This window comes from Trachemys scripta, chromosome 1, assembly GCF_013100865.1.
Source record: "Trachemys scripta elegans isolate TJP31775 chromosome 1, CAS_Tse_1.0, whole genome shotgun sequence".
NCBI lineage: Eukaryota > Metazoa > Chordata > Testudines > Emydidae > Trachemys > Trachemys scripta.
Window position 1 is genome coordinate 330,163,434 of NC_048298.1, and position 19,398 is coordinate 330,182,831.

The 19,398-nt window shown below is 45.4% G+C and overlaps 1 protein-coding gene across 1 annotated transcript in view; it reads right to left on the reverse strand.

Annotated features, from left to right (window-relative positions):
- Positions 1-19,398, reverse strand: part of USP35 (ubiquitin specific peptidase 35) — a 35,603-nt gene that overhangs the window by 5,797 nt on the left and 10,408 nt on the right. Inside the window, exons 4-9 of the mRNA XM_034759086.1 lie at positions 17,045-17,146; positions 15,463-15,621; positions 14,787-14,980; positions 14,579-14,672; positions 3,045-3,151; positions 706-1,942 (exon numbers count right to left, since the gene is read on the reverse strand). Of these exons, the coding sequence (XP_034614977.1) occupies positions 706-1,942; positions 3,045-3,151; positions 14,579-14,672; positions 14,787-14,980; positions 15,463-15,621; positions 17,045-17,146 (1,893 nt within the window). The remainder of the gene's footprint in view (positions 1-705; positions 1,943-3,044; positions 3,152-14,578; positions 14,673-14,786; positions 14,981-15,462; positions 15,622-17,044; positions 17,147-19,398) is intronic.

Consider the following 19,398-nt stretch of genomic DNA (forward strand, 5'->3'; position numbering starts at 1 on the left):
GAATGTACTTAAGGAATAAGACTAGGAGGCAGGAAATGGATGGTCTCTGCCACAGACATCTTGTGTGTGACCTTGGGCAAGTCACTTCGCCTCTCTGTGCCTCAGTTTCCCTATCTTTAAATGAGAATAATCCTTACGTTACTGGTGTGTTAAGGGGATTATTTCGCCGCTGTTGGCAATGCACTCAGATTTGATGGTAATGAATGAAAATGCCTGTCAGCATACATGTATATAGCATCCTTCACAGCAGTCCCAGGTGCTTACTGTACCAAGCCCAGTTGAAAGCAACACATAAGCTAGGACCCTAGGTTAGGATTTAGGAGATCTAGGTTCTAATCCTATCCTGCCACCAACCTGCTGTGTGACCTTGGGCAAGTCGCTTCCCCCTCTGGGCCTATTTTCCCCCTCCCACCCTTTGACCTGTCTATTTAGACTGTAAGCTCTTCAGGACAGGGAGTGTCTCACTCTGAGTTTGTGCATTGCCTGGCGCAATGGGGCCCTGATCTCAGTTGGGGCTACTCTTAAACAAATAATAATGAAACTCTTTACATTTGGATTTAAAAGGGAGGTGAGATTCAGCTTTAGGGAGTCACGTGTGTAACCTACAGGCCTGCTCCCACTGAAGCCGAGAGAAAAGCTGACACTGATTTCGATGGAAGCAGAATCATTCCCCTAAACCATGGTGCTGAAGGTAAATGGAGTTACCTGCAAATACAGGATGTTATCTTTGGAAATGGCTTCCATCAAGTCTTTATTGGGAGAAGGTTCCCCGTGCAGCCGGACGGCATCTGAAACGGCCTCGTGCACAGCCCAGCTCTGCTTGCATGGCCGCTGCCTGTAGAAGAGCACATAGGCCGTGTCTTTGGGGAAGAAAGAGGTCACGTTGCTGACCGATTCGAAGGAGGAAAAGGACACCCTGGTGTCGTTGAAGAGGTACCACTGGATTTCAAAGTCCAACTGCTTGTCTGACGTGCTTTTCTGTGCCCCGTCCCTTGGCTGGCTGCTGGCACTAGTGCTGGTACACTCTCTGGCATAACAATAGTAATGACCACTCTCTGAGGAGACTCCGGAATGGACCACCACGCTACAGAGATCATACACCACGGACACAAATCCATTGCATGAGGCAGCCCTATCATTCCTGTTCTGGCCTACTTCACCGGAGTCCTCCGAGGCAACCAGGACCGGCAGCTTCAGCACCAATGGAATTGAGACGTTATCCAGGATCTTCTTCCTCTTCATGGTCCTCAGGTCAAAGGAGAACCTTAACAGGGTGAGGACGAGGTAGTGTGGCCCCTCCGTCAGCTCGGCCACTTTCTCCGCATCTTGCAGGGAAGCGCACTTCTCACAGTGATATTTATTCTCAGATGTCAGCACCTCCGGTGATAAGAAATAGTTGATCAAATCCGGGACAGATCTGGAGTCCTCAGAGCCACAGGTCTGCTCTCCAAAAGCCAACAGGGGATCTTTCGCTTTCTCCAAGCTGACGTGATCTCTGTCAGATCTCAAGATGAAAGGAGTCTCTTGTCCCTCTGCTTCCTGGAACCCTACTGTTTCTATTGGCAAGAGCTGGATGGGAGGTAGTCCAGACACGGGGTGCTTCCTTTGCCTCCTTGGAGATTCCATTAGCTGACTCTGTGGTTTTATGGGTGGCTCAATAATCTGTGGGCCAATTTCTTCCACTGGTAAAACGGCTATGTGGCTCTGCCGACGCACGTGTCTGTTGGACGGTGGGAAAGCCAAGGACAGGTCTGTGAAGGCTTCTTCTCGGGAGGAGACATTTAGACACTTCAGACAGCGGATTTTTGTCATCATCTTACCCCCAAACATTTTCTCAATTAATGTCTTGTTTAAGTAGTGGCGCTCCTCAGCCTGAGGCATCAAGTTGGACTCTTTAAGCTTTTGGTAAATTCTTTTCCCAGTTTTCTCTTCTTCATGTAACCTTTGGCAGAGGAAAAAAACCTGCATTAGAAATAACACAACACACCAGTAACCTCCAACTTGTGGTCCCTCATCCATAGACAGCCTCTTACTACTTATTTTTTTCACACCCAACCCTCTAGGAGGTTGATGTACTTTCAGCTTCTCAACACTTTCAGCCAAAGACTTTCACTCTATGGAGTTTTGTCTCGTTAGGGCTCAGCACAGCCGGTGGCTCCCCACACTGTAAAGATTGGCAGCTCCATCCCGTGTGGGCACGGAGGATCCTGCCTGCTATGGTCTTTCTGCCTGAGTGGCGGTGAGGGGATGGGATTTGGGGTGTATACACTTTTCATGTGCTACACACCCTATTTCTGCCAGAGCAACTTTGCGTGCCCACCTGCAGCTGGGAGGGATTTGAAGGGGATCTGTGGCTTTTGAGCTACAGAGAGAGAGAGAGAGAGAGAGAAATTTTAGACAAAAGTCAAAATTTCAAACAAGGGTGTTTTTTTATTTAAACGTTTGTCATTCAAAAATAGTCAGATTTTCCCACACACTTGGCCGAGACAATCCCCTTTGCCTTCAGGGTGAATGTGGCAATTTTCAGGCCAAACTGATTTTTCCAAGCCAAAGTTTATACACAGGAGAGCCTAAAGTAGGGCTTTATAATTGAAGCTGCGACTAGAACCCTTGTCCTTCAGCTCCAAACACACAGTGCTCCATCATGTGAACAAAAGAACCCCCTTGGGCCCTAGCTGACATTACTAGCTTCCTTATTGCCTCAGTAGCCCAGCCATTCTAGGGTAACTTCACTCACTCAGACCCCCAGCACCAGTACATTACTCACCTGTGAGTCAATACAATGTTTAGAAAGCCTTGGAAATGATCACTGATATTAGTTGTCCAAAATCATTCATGAAAACCTTCCAACTTTCTCTCTAGGGAACAATCCCACATTGGCAGGGGATGAGCACAATGACCCAGACGAACAGCTGTTTGCATCTCTGTTATAATTTATCATGTTGTGTTTAGGAGGCCCTGCCTTGTACAAACCCAGAACAAAGAGAACTGCCTCCTGCCCCAAAGAGTTTACACTCTAAATGTGTACAAAGGCTGCCACTTACCGATCCAGCAGGTACTTCAGGTATTCGGAACAGTCCTGCTGAGCTCCAGGGCTAAACCAAGGAGGCCAGGAGGCCGAGAGGAAACCTTCAGGTGAGATAGCAGGTCGCTGGCAGCAACAAAACGAGAGGAAGAGAAGCATTTAAGGCCAGATCCCACTCCCATTGGGCATCACTTTCCATTCACATCAATGAGAGTTGGGTCAGGCCCTTGCAGACAGTCAGTCAGTGAAACCTGTTGGGAGGCAGTGTAGCACTCAGTGAAAGTCAGGGATAGAGTGCCTTGTCCCTTTAAGGATTGAAGGTCTGCTGTGGGGGCCAAAGGGGACAGCTCTGGTTACACCAGAGTGGTGTGTGCTCTGAAAGGACTGAGTGGGGCTTGTGCAAACTGCGTTTGTTTTGTGGGAGGTGATACTAAGTTTAACAAAAACTCCAGTTTTAAAACTGTCCCTGGAGTGTAACATTAGCAGGACAATAAAAAGATTTCTTTAGAATGCCGGTACACTGCAAACTCCGGGAGTAAGGTGGCCACTGACACATCCCCAGAATATAGGGCAACCCCACTCCCGCCGGCGTGACCCCACATGTGGAAATGTTAGCAAATAAAACCTGTACCAAAACATTGCCACATTCCTGTGTATTATCGTAAAAGACTAATTCTGATTTTTTTGGTAAGCTCAACAATGCAACAGCCTGCAAACCCTGCATTCAACTCTGTGTATGATTACACAAAACGGCATGAAAAATTACATCACTCAGAACTTTCTCAATAAAAGACGGTGTTCGTTTGTGTGTAGCGAACAATGTGACAATGTAAAGACAGTTAGGTTTGCTAGCGAGAAGTAGATTGTGTGGTGTGCCTAATTCACAGAATACCATAGCCCTTTATCGGTGCCCATCCCAGGCCTTCAGAAGTTCTTTGTTCTTGTTCAGCATACATATTCTTGCATTCCTCTGTTGAATTGACACAAATATGGCGCTCTGCTTTCATGACCTCTGAATCCTTTCATTTGTCCAACCTGTAGGGTGACCAGATGTCCCGGGATTTTATAGGGACAGTCCCGATTTTGGGGTCTTTTTCTTATATAGGCTCCTATTACTCCCCACCCCCTTCCCGATTTTCCACACTTGCTGTCTGGTCACCCTACCAAGCTGTGATCATCAGAAAGAAAACCGTCTCCGTGTGAGCATTGCCACCTGGTACCGAAGAGATGTAACAGCTGATTTTCTTCAAGTTCTTGAAGTTGCCCTGTGAAATTTGGTGAAAAATTTGGTGAAATTTTTCGGGTACCTCTCTTCACGAGGCAGGCAATTCTTTCATGCAAGAGAAGAGATTAGGCTTTCTATCGTGCCAAATTCTTCATTCTTTCACACTACAAGCGCAAACAGCTTCAGAAAAATTCTTCAAAGCTGATGGGTTTTTCAAGAGCTAACTTGGACACTTTGCTGTGAAGGCAAAATGAAGTCAAACCTGTCATGCAGATACTTCTTTGTTCTTTCATAAAGGTCGTGAAGCCCTTTTTACACCTCCCAAGGATATCTTGAGTAAGTCCCTGGAGCACAGAATTCACATGTATCCAAAGAACTTATCCCTAACCCTTCCCTCCAGTTTCATATTCAGTCCTTCGTAAGCTCATGCACCACTCTGAAAGAACACTAAAGCACTTGGCTTCTAAAGCCTCAATACAGCCCATGAATAGCTCCAGAGCATGGCTCACAAAGAGAAAATATAATTCAGCCACCTCACTGGTAGCCCCCTTGTTACCAAAGTATTTCCAGATTACTCTGGGACACTCCTCCTCTCCTAAACACTAGAAATCACTAGGTAGTGGGTTTCAGCACTTCAGTAAACTATTGAATGCCAGCAAAAGAGACAGCCACCTGGTAACGTGTCTCAATAGATTGCACTCTTCCACCTCACGGTCACAAATCGCCTTTTATTGTTCTGTTCCAGTAGCAGAAACGCTGAAGGGGGAATAAACCTTTAGAATTAAATGTTCGACATGGACAACGTTTTTCTGCAGCGTACTCTGTTGTGCTATGAAGAATGTGTGCTAAGCAACTGGCTGCTACAGTACCCCGGTTGGCATTTTTCAGTTTCTGGTCGGGGTGTCAAATGATGAAAAAAATTAAATCACAATTAATCGCAGTTTTAATCCCACTGTTAAACAATGATAGAATACCAATTGAAATTTATTGTAAATAGTTTTGGATGTTTTTCTACACTTTCAAAGATAATGATTTCAGTTACAACACAGAATACAAAATGTAGAGTGCTCACGTTATATTATTATTTTTTATTACAAATATTATTTTTGATTACAAATAGTTTATACTTTATACTATTTATATTATTTTTATTACAAATATATTATTTGTATATCATATATACATACATATATTATATTCACACGTATATTATATATACACCTATATATTATTTTTATTACAAATATATTATTTGTATATTATAGATACGTACATATGTATATTATATATATATACTATATATATTATTTTTATTACAAATATTTTATACTTTATACTATTTATCTTATTATTTTTATTACAAATATTTGCACTGTAAAAAAAAGATAAGACTTGCAATCTACAAGTCAAAGCATGAAGGGGTATATGAATGTTCAGCCTATCTGGCATGTAAATACCTTGGAACGCTGACTACAACAGTGCCATACGAATGCCTGTTCTCACTTTCAGGTGACATTGTAAATAAGAAGCATTGTAGATAATTAGCAGCATTATCTCCTGTAAATGTAAACAAACTTGTTTGTCTAAGCGATTGGCTGCACAAGAAGTAGGACTGAGTGGACTTGTAGGCGCTAAAGTTTTACATAGTTTTGTTTTTGAGTGCAGCTATGTAAAAAAAAAAATTCTACATTTGTTAGTTGCACTTTCATGATAAAGAGATTGCACTACAGTATTTGTCTGAGGTGAACTGACAAATACTAATTTTAGTTTATCTTTTTCACAGAGTAAATATTTGTAATAAAAATAATAATATAAAGTGAGCACGCTACACTTTGTATTCGGATATTTGTAATTGAAATCAATATATTTGAAAATGTAGAAAAACATCCAAAGATATTTATAATAAATGTAAATTGGTATTCTATTGTTGTTTAACAATGCAATTAAAACTGCAATTAATCACAATTAATTTTTGTAATCAAGTTAATTTGTTTTGAGTTAATCGCTTGCGTTAACTGCGATTAATAGACAGCCCTAGTTTCAGGTAAACATTGTTATTATCTGCCACATAGGCCGACAGCTTCTGCAAACTGAGGTCAAAAGCCTTGAGTTTTCCAAATGTTTCTGTGGCAAAGGCTTGCACAGTTTCCTGACTATCACTGTTAAATCCAGGAGAATCCCTTTTTCAAAGCTGAAATACCTTAAGACTAAAGAAAAACACTTTGCTGCTCCCTTATTTAAAGAATCAGTGGTCAAATAGAAACATAGATCATTACTCTTAATATTTTCTAAATGCTTCTGAACTGAATATGGGGCTAAAATGTTCTTGCTCAATGCTTTTTGCCTTGCTTTTTCATCAAGTCAAGTCTTTAGCCACAGACAAGTCATGGTAAATAGTTTTATTAACTTTTACGCTACCGTTGATGCGTCATTAAGAATGGTGATGCATAACAGCATGGACCACTTTGCAAAGTTCAGCAGCAGTCACATTATCGGCATGAGGCAACACGCTTGCTTTGAAGAAGTTCTGCATATCAGCTGAAGTAGCTGCACTGCACGAGTTCTTCTGAAAAGTACAAACAGAAATGTGTTGATTCAAATCTCCTTTTCCAGGATTGCTGACAGCTACATCACTCCTACGCAGGCTGCAAGATCCGTGATGCTCTCCGTTCCTGCTTTCAGCAATGAACTCATATTCTTTCGGCCATTCGGGATTAAAAGATGTCTTGCGTTTCAGTGCGGTGACTATAAACAAACTCCGAGACGATGTTGCCTTTATCAACTACAGCGAAGAACTGATTATGAATCAGTGTTTGAGGGAACAAGCTATCTGTATGAGCAGTGGTGTCGTCACCCTGATCATGGAGATTATTAATTTTCCAGCAGGGACCAGGATTTTTTAAAAGATTCAGAGATTTCCCATGGTTCAGATAGACTGACATGTGTTCCCCTACTACGGTGATGGGGCAAGCACAATATAAGAACCTAAAGAGCCCGATACCAAAAGGCCCAGCAGGGTACACTAAAGAAGCTTCTTTTTGACTCTTGTATGCAAAATACTGGCTTCAGTGAAGTTCACACCTGCTTACCCCAGACCTGAATCTGACCTTCTGCTCTAAGTGAAGCAGCAGGTGTTAGCAAACCTAGAATCCCCCAGTCCTTTGATTATGTTGCTATTTGCGACCCTTTTCTGCAAGGAATAGCTACATGTGGGGCCCACTGCGGTGATCCTAACACAAGCCAGACATTCCAGCTGCTTTTGAATGGCCTCAGTAATATGCATTTAAGGTAAGAGGGTTATTCTGAGATACATCCATGTGCTGCTTCCACCACTGCTCCGTCTAGGTGCAGAGGCAGTGGTGCCACACAAGTGCTGATATCAGGTGCAGCAGTTCTGCTAGAAAGTCTCCCACTGTTTTCAGACGAGCCCTCGGGGCACCGTTATAGAGAGACTGTTCCGTTGTTGGCTGCTCATCCAGAACAGAAGTTGGCTGTAAACCATATACGTTTCTCCTCTGTTTGGCGCACGAGCATCACTGACGTCTTCGATAAACCCAAGGCAACAACGTGACCATGATGGAGTCACATGTTCTGCTTGGGAGAGTCAAGTGTGGCAGGCTCTGGAGTCTGGGTTTAAGAGCCTTTTAAGCACACTGTCTTTCATGGTTTTGTTCACACAGTTTACTGGTGCACCACGAGGGAACAGACATAAGTTCCTGCTAGATCTGAGGTTACTGGTGCACCACCAGGGAACAGACATGAGTTCCTGCTAGACCTGAGGTTACTGGTGCACCACCAGGGAACAGACATGAGTTCCTGCTAGACCTGAGGTTACTGGTGTACCACCCAGGAACAGACATGAGTTCCTGCTAGAATCTGAGGTTACTTTTAATATCAAGCCCTCTGTTCTAACAGTCTATCAACCTCCCCTCAGCCACCAGGCCCCAGTCCTTGGCCTTGATGCACAAAAGTTACTGGGGGTTGGACTAGATGACCTCCTGAGGTCCCTTCCAACCATGATATTTTATGATATTCTATGATTCTTTCTAATTCATTCAGTTTCAATCCTGTACTTCAGCCTTGCCCTCTCGATCGCTCTCTGACATCCCCCCTCGCTGTCTTCCTTTCATCTTAAATTTAACACGATCAAAAAAATGGAACTCCTCCCTGCATTTTCCTTCACTGTTGAGATATCACCATCTTTCCTATCTGCCACTCAGACCATTAACTTATGAGTCCTCTTTGATTCTTCCCTCTCCCGTGCCCCCACATCCAGCTGTGTTTTCCTCTCTGCTGTTTCTAAAATCTGACCTTTTGCATCCTGTGCACCCTGCACAAACACTGGTCCCTCCTCATAATCTCAAAATGCTGACTACTGTAACCGCCTTTTTGCTGGCTTCCCAAAGCCTGACAGGGGACAGCACAGAGGCCAGTTTGGCCCCCTGCCTGCAGAGTCTAACCAGCTGTTAGCCCCGTCAAAGTATTGGCTGGCTGCCTGATGTGCAGCCTCTAGCAGCCAAGGAGAGGGAAGGGCAGATGGCACCGCCCCCACTAGCCTCCTCCGGCGGAGACAGATTTTCACCGGACAAAGCCACGTCTGGTTTTAATCACTACCAGACAGGGACAGAACTTTACAAAACTAGGTCGGTCCCGCTTTAAACCAGACAAATAGCCTTTCTACTCAGGAACCAGGGCAAACTTCATTGGTGCATTGCAATTAGGGAGCATTCAGGGGTTAGAGTAAGGGAATAGGACTCAGAAAACATGTTTTCTAGTCCCACCTCTGCCACTGTCCTGCTGTGTGACCTCAGGCAAGTCACTTAACCTCTCCGTGCCTCAATTTTCCCATCTGTAAAGCAGGGTCATTGAAATGGGCCTACATTTGTAAAGTGCTTTGAGATTCTCAAGGGAAAGGTGTTGTATAAGTGCATGCTTTATTTGTGTTATTTACTCTTTCAAATCAGACTTGAAATGAAGGTGTCAGCCACATACATGCCTTAAAATCTCATGGTGCATTTTCCATGAGCAGGAGCGTTTTCACCGCAGAGTCCTGGCTACATTTCATCATGGATAATGTTATTCTGTCTCTCTGAGGGCTCATGTGGAAGTGGAAATTCTTCACATTTCAACTCAGCCTCCTCTTCATTCTCCTCCTCCTCTACCTGCCACATGGGGCCACAACAGTGGTACCCCTAACTCACCCAGCAATATTGTCAATTTATCCAGCTACACACTCAACCCAGCAGAAGAGTCTGTCCTATCTCGGGGACTCTCTTTTTGACCCAGTACCCCCACGAACATGATACAGTTCTGTGGTGATCTGGAAGCCTACTTTCGCCGCCTCCAACTCAAAGAATACTTTCAAGATAACACTGAACAGTGCACTGATACACAGATACCCTCCCACCAACAACACAGAAAGAAGAACTCTACATGGACTCCTCCTGAGGGTCGAAATGATAGTCTGGACCTTTACATAGAATGCTTCCACCGACGTGCACAGGCAGAACTTGTGGAAAAACAACATCGCTTGCCTCATAACCTAAGTCATACAGAACGCAATGCCATCCACAGCTTCAGAAACAACTCTGACATTATACTCAAAGAGGCTGATAAAGGAGGTGCTGTTGTCATCATGAACAGGTCTGACTACCAGAAGGAGGCTGCCAGACAACTCTCCAATACCAAATTCTACAGGCCACTTTCCTCAGATCCTACTGAGGAATATACTAAGAAACTGCACCATCTGCTCAGGACAGTCCCTACACTAACACAGGAACAAATCAACATTAGAGCTCCGACCAGGGTTATTCTATCTACTACCCAAGATCCACAAACCTGGAAATCCTGGACGCCCCATCATCTCTGGAATTGGCACACTCACTGAAGGACTATCTGGATATGTGGACTCTCTGCTTAGACCCTACGCCACCAGCACTCCCAGCTATCTCCGTGACACCACTGATTTCCTGAGAAAACTACAATGCATTAAGAACAGGAGTACTTGTGGCACCTTAGAGACTAACAAATTTATTAGAGCATAAGCTTTCGTGGACTACAGCCCACTTCTTCGGATGCATACAGAATGGAACATATATTGAGGAGATATATATACACACATACAGAGAGCATGAACAGGTGGGAGTTGTCTTACCAACTCTGAGAGACCAATGCATTGGTGCTCTCCCAGAAAACACCATCCTAGCCACCATGGATGTGGAGGCTCTCTACACAAACATCCTACACACAGATGGAATACAAGCTGTCAGGAACAGTATCCCTGATGATGACACAGCACAACTTGTTGCTGAGCTCTGTGACTTTATCCTCATGCACAATTATTTCAAATTTGGTGACAATATATACCTCCAGACCAGTGGCACCGCCATGGGCACTCGCATGGCCCCACAATATGCCAACATTTTTATGGCTGACCTAGAACAACGCTTCCTCAGCTCTCGTCCACTCACGCCCCTTCTCTACCTACGCTACATTGATGACATCTTCATCATCTGAACCCATGGGAAGGAGACTCCGGAAGAATTCCACCACGATTTCAACAGCTTCCACCCCACCATCAACCTCAGCCTGGACCAATCTACACGGGAGGTCCACTTCCTAGACACCACAGTACAAATCAGTGATGGTCACGTTAACACCACCCTATACCGAAAACCCACCGACCGCTAAGGATTAAACAAAGACTTCATGCCTCCAGCTTCCCACCCTGGACACACCACATGATCCATCATCTACAGCCAAGCGCTGAGGTACAACCGCATCTGCTCCAACCCCTCAGACAGAGACCAACACCTACAAGATCTTCACCAAGCATTCTCAAAACTACAATATCCGCACAAGGAAATAAAGAAACAAATCAACAGAGCCAGACGTGTACCCAGAAGCCTCCTGCTACAAGACAAGCCCAAGAAAGAAACCAACAGAACTCCACTGGCCATCACCTACAGTTCTCAGCTTAAACCACTCTAACGCATCATCAGTGATCTACAACCCATCCTGGACAATGATCCCTCGCTTTCACAGACCTTGGGAGGCAGGCCAGTCCTCGCCCACAGACAACCCACCAACCTTAAGCATATTCTCACCAATAACCACACATCGCACCATAACAACTCTAACTCAGGAACCAATCCATGCAACAAACCTCGATGCCAACTCTGCCCACATATCTACACCAGCAACACCATCACAGGACCTAACCAGACCAGCCAGAACATCATCGGTTCATTCACCTGCACATCCACCAATGTTATATATGCCATCGTGTGCCAGCAATGCCCCTCTGCTATGTACATCGGCCAGACTGGACAGTCACTACGTAAAAGGATCAATGGACACAAGTCAGATATCAGGCATGGCAATATACAAAAACCTGTAGGAGAACACTTCAACCTCCCTGGCCACACAATAGCAGATGTAAGGGTAGCCATCTTACAGCAAAAAAACTTCAGGACCAGACTCCAAAGAGAAACTGTTGAGCTTCAGTTCATTTGCAAATCTGACACTATGAGCTCAGGATTAAACAAAGACTGTGAATGGCTAGCCAACTACAAAAGCAGTTTCTCCTCCCTTGGTGTTCACACCTCAACTGCTAGCAGAGGACCTCACCCTCCGTGATTGAACTAACCTCATTATCTCCAGACTGATTCTTGCCTGCATATTTATACCTGCCTCTGGAAATTTCCATTACATGCGTCTGACGAAGTGGATATTCACCCACGAAAGCTTATGCTCCAATACATCTGTTTGTCTTAAAGGTGCCACAGGACTCTGTTGCTTTTTACAGATCCAGACTAACACGGCTACCCCTCTGATACTCTTCATTCTTAGGCGCATAGGAATTGTAATGGATCAGGCCAGTGGGTCCATCTAGTCCTGTATCTCATCTCCCACTGTGGTCAGTACCCACTGCTTCAGAGGAAGAAACCCTGCTGGAGGAGATTACCGGATAACCTGGCCGGAGGAAGTTTACTTCTAATCCCCAACATCTAATTGTTTATACTATGATGTACGAGGGTAACTTTGTATATTCCTGTTGTCCATAGAAATGCCTAAACAAACCCCTTGCTGAATCCTTCTACACTCTTGCCCTTGTGGTAATGAGTTCCTCAGACTAACTGCACACTATGTGGAAAAGTATTTTCTTTTATCAGTTTTGAACTGGCTACCTCTCAATTTCCTTGAATGTCTCCTTGCTCTTGGGAGCATCAATTCAATTGATCTACCTTCTCTAGCCCACTCATTATTTTATATATTTTCTTCGTGTCACCTTTTATTCATCTCTTCTTTCCATGTTTAAACTATTTATATACTAGTACAGAGACTTCCACTTAATTCATTCACCAGTTCATTTGATCCTTCATTAAATTTGATCCAAATCCTTTTATAAAAATAAAACAACTTCACCCGTTATTCTGATCACTGTAGGCAGTACTATATTACCGAACAATGTAACTCATGCCTTGAGGAAGCTGCTATCTAATTAATATGGATGGGGACACAGCTCCGCATGAGAAGAGATTTTAAGAGCTGAAAGAAGATCAACATGAGAAGAGACAATAGCTAGAAGCTATTAGGGAGACAGTGTGATTGACCATATAAGCACTGCCACATGTTATGCCCCCCCCCCGGCTCCAGGATCAGATGGATAATAAGAGTAACCACGTATTTTAGCCAGTAGGCATGCAGCTGATTGAATGAGAAGGAAGACAGTATGAAGCAGCAAGCTCTTAGGCAAAGTGTGACAACAATAGTTCTTACCCAGCATTGACAGTACATCCGAGGTTATCCCCAGTGCTGGACGTTCTCAAGTGTTTTCAAAGCATGGCCACATCTTTGTGCCCATTGGTTTGTGGACACCAACCTTCCCATGCAATTGTGTGGAGCACATGCCCTTCTATTCATAACTGTGAAGACCACCTCCTCTCCCACTAGCCGTGGGAGTAACACCCGTGTGGCAACCACAGCAGTTGCTAGCATGGAAAAGCAACGGCAGAAAAGTACTGATGCATTCTCATCTTCTTTCAATGCATCTGGAAATGAGGAAGAGCCAGCTCTCTGATGACCATGGCTTGGGAATTAGTACCCATCACCTTTCAGTGGCCTCTCTAAGAGGCTTCAAATTGGCCATCCAAAACGGAAGCACCCAAAATCACTCGTCAGTTGCTTTTGAAAATCTTGGCCTTGAGCTTTTAAGGTTGTGAAGATAATCTTCAAACTATGAGCCATGTATCACCACTATTGTGATGTCTGTCTGAGTCTGCAGGCAGCCTGAAACAAGAGCTCTAAAAGCTGCGAACTCATTCATCTCTAAAACCCACTGAATCTAATGAATATTTAAATTTTAATATTAACTATTACACCAACCAAACCAAGGGAGATTATAATCTGAAGACTGCCCATTCTCATGAGTGAGAGAGTTTGGGAGAGACCACCACATATATTTTTCCAAATCTGAATCCATAATTACTCCTGGGAAAATTCTGCGCCAAAATATTAAAAATTCTATGCACAATATTTTAAACTTCTGCAAAATTCTGCATATTTTATTTGTCAAAATAACACAATATAATCACTCCAGTTTCAATTATTTTGGTAATTTATTTCAAAATACCAGTCAACAAGTATGTCAACAATACAGACCCCAAGAAAAAAGATTCCCCCAGGAGCAGAGAATTAAAGAAACCCCTATGTCAACCCAGTTCCAGTTGCAGGGTACTGGAGAGAGATGCATGGAGCCCCCCAGAGCCCAAACACCTGCACCTCCTTCCCCCAGAGTCCAGCCATAGGGCATCCCTAGCCGAGACACCTGCACCCCCTCCCTCCCAGAGCCTTTACTCCCCACAACTTCTTTAATGTCCTGTCGGGGGAAACAGTGTGGTGCGGCCCTGCCCTTCCTCACCCTTTACCAGAGCTAGGTCTCCCATGCCTTCTCCCATCCCTGGGCAGATGAGAATCAAGCCAGGCAGCCCGAGCACGCAGAATCTAGATCCCCACCAGGCTGGGCACGCCACTCACTGCGAGCTGGAGAGTCGGGCTCTGCAGAGTACAGCAGCTCCTACTGGCAGCCAGCAATTCTGCAGTACCAGGTCTGCAGGGGAAACATGAAATTCTGCACAGAACATTAATTCTGCATTGCGCAGTGGCACAGAATTCCTCCAGGAGTACATAACAGAAACAAAATTGGGCACTTTATAAACTGCACCAAGACACATAGGCCTCTTATCAGCAATTGTACCAGACAGGGTGTAGCACCCAGATGAGCAATTCTATCGTGAACAGTACAAACAAGAACGTGCAATAATTACCTGACTGTGCTCCAAAAATGCAAAGAGCCACTGGAGCTTTGTCATCAAGGGCTGAGAATTGCTTTCGGTTAAATTCAGCACCGAGTGCCTAAAGCTTTAAAAGCAAATCAAAAACACAGACAGAGAAAATTAGCCATTGGGGAAACCCAATTTCTGTTTCAGACAAACTCACAGCACTGTTGATAGAGAAGAGGGAAAGGAAACCTACTCGGAGGCCATGAAAAGAGCCTGAATGATGCTGTTCATGTAGCAGGTGTTCCCCAGGTTAATTAACCCAATCTTCCCTGTGTCAGATTTGGAAGCTAGACGTGGGTAGAAACAGGCCAGTTCATTCTTCTGGGAGGTCCAAGCATTTTGTCCCAGTAAATGTTTAATTCGGTCTTCATTTGGAATTGGAAGAGCCTTAGAAACAACCAGAGATTTTTGTCAAAATCCATTTTACTTCCTGTGATGTAATAAAGAATCACTAACAGGTACCAGTGGAACTCGTCGGCAAAGCTTCAGTGGGCAATTCAGGTCACTGGAAACTCATAGGGGGCAGTATTGACTCCCCACTGTGACTTGCTTAAGCATAGTATAACTTACTCTATTTTATTTGGATTAGAGAGGTGGCTAGAAGCAACACTTGTGATCAGGACCCCACAGTGCTAGGCACTGCACAGACCCACAGGAAGAGATGGTCCTTCCCCCAAAGACAGGGCCATGCTACCCAAATAAGATCCAGATTCAGAATCTGAAGCATCCTCTTCCCCCCCCAGAGTGAGGAGAGCTCAGATATGTTTCAGGCCCATCTCTAATGATGAGAAAGTTGCTCTGTACTGAACAGCAAACTAAAGCTAGTTTACATGCGGTTCAGAGGACTAGACTAGAACTGCATGCCTTACTTTGATTGCTTCCATGACCGGCTCATAGAGATCTGGAAATCCTGAAAACCGGAAGAACATAGAGTGGATCAGCTCGGCCAGCTGTTCCAGGCAGCTTGTTGCGGAGTTGGAGTCTTCCTTGTTCAGAGAGGCCACCAGTCTGGGAATGTGGGGAAGAAGCTAAAAATAGCAAAGTTAAGTCATTGACATAAGGCTCAGACTAGTTATACATCTACACCACACACAGCACGCTGGATTAAGGTATCTGTGTGAAATTCACCCCTTCCAGAGGGCCAGCACACAAGGCCTGTGCACCACTTAAATCCCACTTAGGGCTTGACCTTGAATCTATTGAAGTCAACAGCAAAGCCCCCTGGTCTTCAGTGGTGCAGGATCAGGATCTTAAACCTTATTTTGAGGGCTTAATTGGGGCTTAAGTGTGTTACCTAGGCCCTGTGTTAGGCCTTTGCACAAGGGTGAATTTCACCCTCTCTCTTAGTCTGTGCTATCTGTCCATACACACACTTACTAGGGAATGGAATGTTGCGTGCTGGAATGGAGCACTAAGGAGCTTAACCTTAAACTATGAGCTACATCTATTGCTAATTGAACCTATCTTGATTAATCTGTGATTTGTACCATTTTATTGCAATCTCTATAAACTACACTACAGTTGTTATAGCCGGATGGGTGGGAAGAGATGTCCAAATAGTCAAATTGATTATTTTGTTTTAAATCCACTCTTTATAGAGGAAATTAAAGCAAAAACGCAGCTCTTATTTTACAGATTCCAAACCCAAAAGGATTGTACACAAGTGCCCCCTGCTGGGTCTGTAGCAGTATAGAACTAATATATTGTTCCCAAATGTACAAATGTGCTAGACCCTGGTTTAAAAATTCATGCAACATTTCTCACTAATTTGTTTCCTGTGATTTCACCTCATCTGTCCTGAATTACTATTTTTGAATGAAATTATCTCTAACACCGTCTCTGCCTTGTAAAACAGTTGCATGCTTCTTTCATTTCAAGCATGAATCTTTTTTTGCTAATTTGTGGCAATTTCATTAATTGAGAAAAATGGGAAATTTTGTTGGGGAGGGAAACAAACACCTTTTGGCGATCAATATTTTCCTAAGCTCTTGTATGAACATTTCTCAGACTTCATCAAACACATACATGCCAATATAAACAGATAGGAAGCCGGACAAGTTTGCCTCCTATGTTTGCTAAGCAAAAGAAGGGAGGAGTTGTCAGGGAGAAGGTAGGAACTGGCTCCCAGTCTTCATCCCTTGGTCCCTTGCAATCAACTCCTTAGGCTCAGAGCACTCCAAATACACCAACTCTGGTTCCCCTAGTGCCATCACCAATCTGCTGTAGAGATGGATGCAAAAGGTTCTGAGGAGCACCTGAGGAAGGACTGGATTCAGATTTGTGGTATGCCATGAAAATAATCTTGAGAACCTCTGGCCATGGAAGATGATTCTCTAGTGTCTTTGCTTCCAGGCTCTTTTTTAGCTACCTTAGCTATTACATTCATCATACTGAACTGAGGTATGATATGTTCTGTATGACACACTTGTTAAAGTCTGGATTTAGCCTTACCAAGTGGAATGCTTCATGCGAGTGCTGGAAACTCAGCAGCATGTACAGTAGAACGGACAGCGCTCCATCCCTCACAATGGGGTACAGCAACTTGGAAAAGACCTATGGAGGGAAAAGCACAGAAATGCAAAGTGCACACACTACCAAGGCACCACATAAACATGGTGGCCTCAGGTCTTATTAAGATTGGTGGAGACACCTCTGCATGACTCAGGAAACTCTCTGATCTGCTCTTATAAGCCAAGTAGGGTGAGGCCTGGTTGGTGCATGGATGGGGAGAGTGCCATGGAATACAACTTTAGACTGCACAGGATCTAATAACAGCAGAGGTAGAGGGATATTCTTGAGGCGCAGGCCCGGAAGATTAGGGATAATTCTAGTTCTGGGATGATGAAAGACTATAACCAGACTCCTTGAGCTAGTTGAGGCTGAGAGACAATCCCTGCCCTGAAGAGCTTACATTCTAAACAGACACGATATGTACACACCATCCCAGCACTGCAAGCCTAATCCCAGCTAATCCCTGCGTGGAGGAGAATTGGGGGAGGGGGACTGAAGTCTTGGAAAGTGAGCCCGCCCTGCACTCATCCTGCAGCGTCCCGTCTTACAGAGCCGGTCCTGGTCTCCCTGCGACCTGGTGCATGATGGGATCGCAGAGCCACTCAGGTTTGGCCTGGCCAACCCTCCAAACTGACAGGAGTGAGGCAGGGCCAAATTTGAGTGAGTGGTATTGCGACCAGACGCCAACCTCTGGCTGGGCCAAACCTGTGTGATGCTGCAACCCTGAGCACCAGGCAACGGTGTCTGAAGAGGAGAATGGGGGTCAGCCCCCATCGCTGTCCAAACCCCACCTTCCACCCCGCAGCCTCCCCTGTGTACAGGACAAGAACTGTACATTTGCCTAGGCCACTGCCCAGTGATGGGTTAATCCAGCCCTGGATGTGGCAACCTTCCTGTGACCCAATGGTGGCCCAGGACCCACTGTGTGGGAAATATTGTTATAGGGAGTCTGTGGCAGAGCCATGAACACATCCCAGACGCCAGGAGCTGCAGAAGTCAATATTAGGGGAGTGATGAAAACAGAGACAAGGCCCAGGAGGGAGACTGGAGAGTTTTAAAAATCAAGAAAGCCGTCCTGACATGGAGACCTCTCTGCATGGGGACGGGGAGTGGCAGCAACATGGAGAGCCGAGCACCGGGGAGACCGTGAGAGGAGACGAAGGCACAAATGGTGACTGCAGCCCAGGTGGAATAAAAGGGATCTCATTAACGTCTTGCCCAGCTCAGCTCCCTGGGCGTGGTAATTAAGAGCTGCTCCCAGGGGAAACAGCTTCTGTTCCCTGCACCCTCCAGATTCCTACTTCTGCGGGAGCAATTCTTGAAGTCAAGTTCAAGTGTATTTATAGCAGAAGCAGCCTTGCCAGCACACCCGGCTGAGTCCCAAGTGCTGCGATTCCAGGTGCGTTGGCTGACGGCGGCTGGGTGAGACGAGATGGAGGCTGCTGTCTCCCCACTGGGCCTTGAGGGGCTCACTCAGCTCAGTGGCAGCAAAGCAAGGAGCACAGAGCAGCGGGGAGAGGTCTGTCTCTTTATCCTCCTCTCCATGAGACAGAGGCTGAATCCCACATCCCCACGCTTCAGCAATCCCAGAGGCCAGTGCGTGCCCTGCCTTTCCTGGCTGCCCTGCCAGCCCAGAAGCGGTGGCTGCTGCTGAGCCAACACATCTCCAGAGCACCCTGTCTCTCTCCAGTACCAGACAGGGAATGGCTCACTTGGCAGGCAGGCGAAGCGGGGAAGGAAAGAAGGAGGAGCACTGGCACTGGGCATGGCAAGGAGAGACACCCTGCAATGCTGAAGATCACGGAGAGGAGAGAGGTACAGGGCAAGAGAAAGGGAAGGTCTGGGTGGCGGGGCTTCCTGTCATCAGGACCTAGACTGCATAGACTTAGTGCGAAGGGATGCTCCTGAGACAAGAAGCCCCATCCCGTTCCTGGGATTGCCATGTGGGAGGCTGCACAACAATAGATTTGATGGACGGGTCAGGGCAGGGGCAAAGAAAGATCTCCGACAGGTTTTCGTGCTGTGGGAAGGAGTCCCTCGCAAAAAGAGACCGTAATGAGCCTGTGGTTACAGCACATGTGTGAGAGTGAGCAGATCCACCTTCTATTCCTGGCTCTGCCATGGACTCGAAGCTTGAACTCTGGCAAGTCATCGGACCTCTCTGGGCCAGGAATTTCCCTCTCTGTAAGGGGAGGATAACAGCTTCCCAGCTCACAGGAGCGTTTGGAGGCTCACCACTCAACAAGGTGCTGGCACTGCTACTCGGGATGCCAAACATAACTGTGTCACTTGTG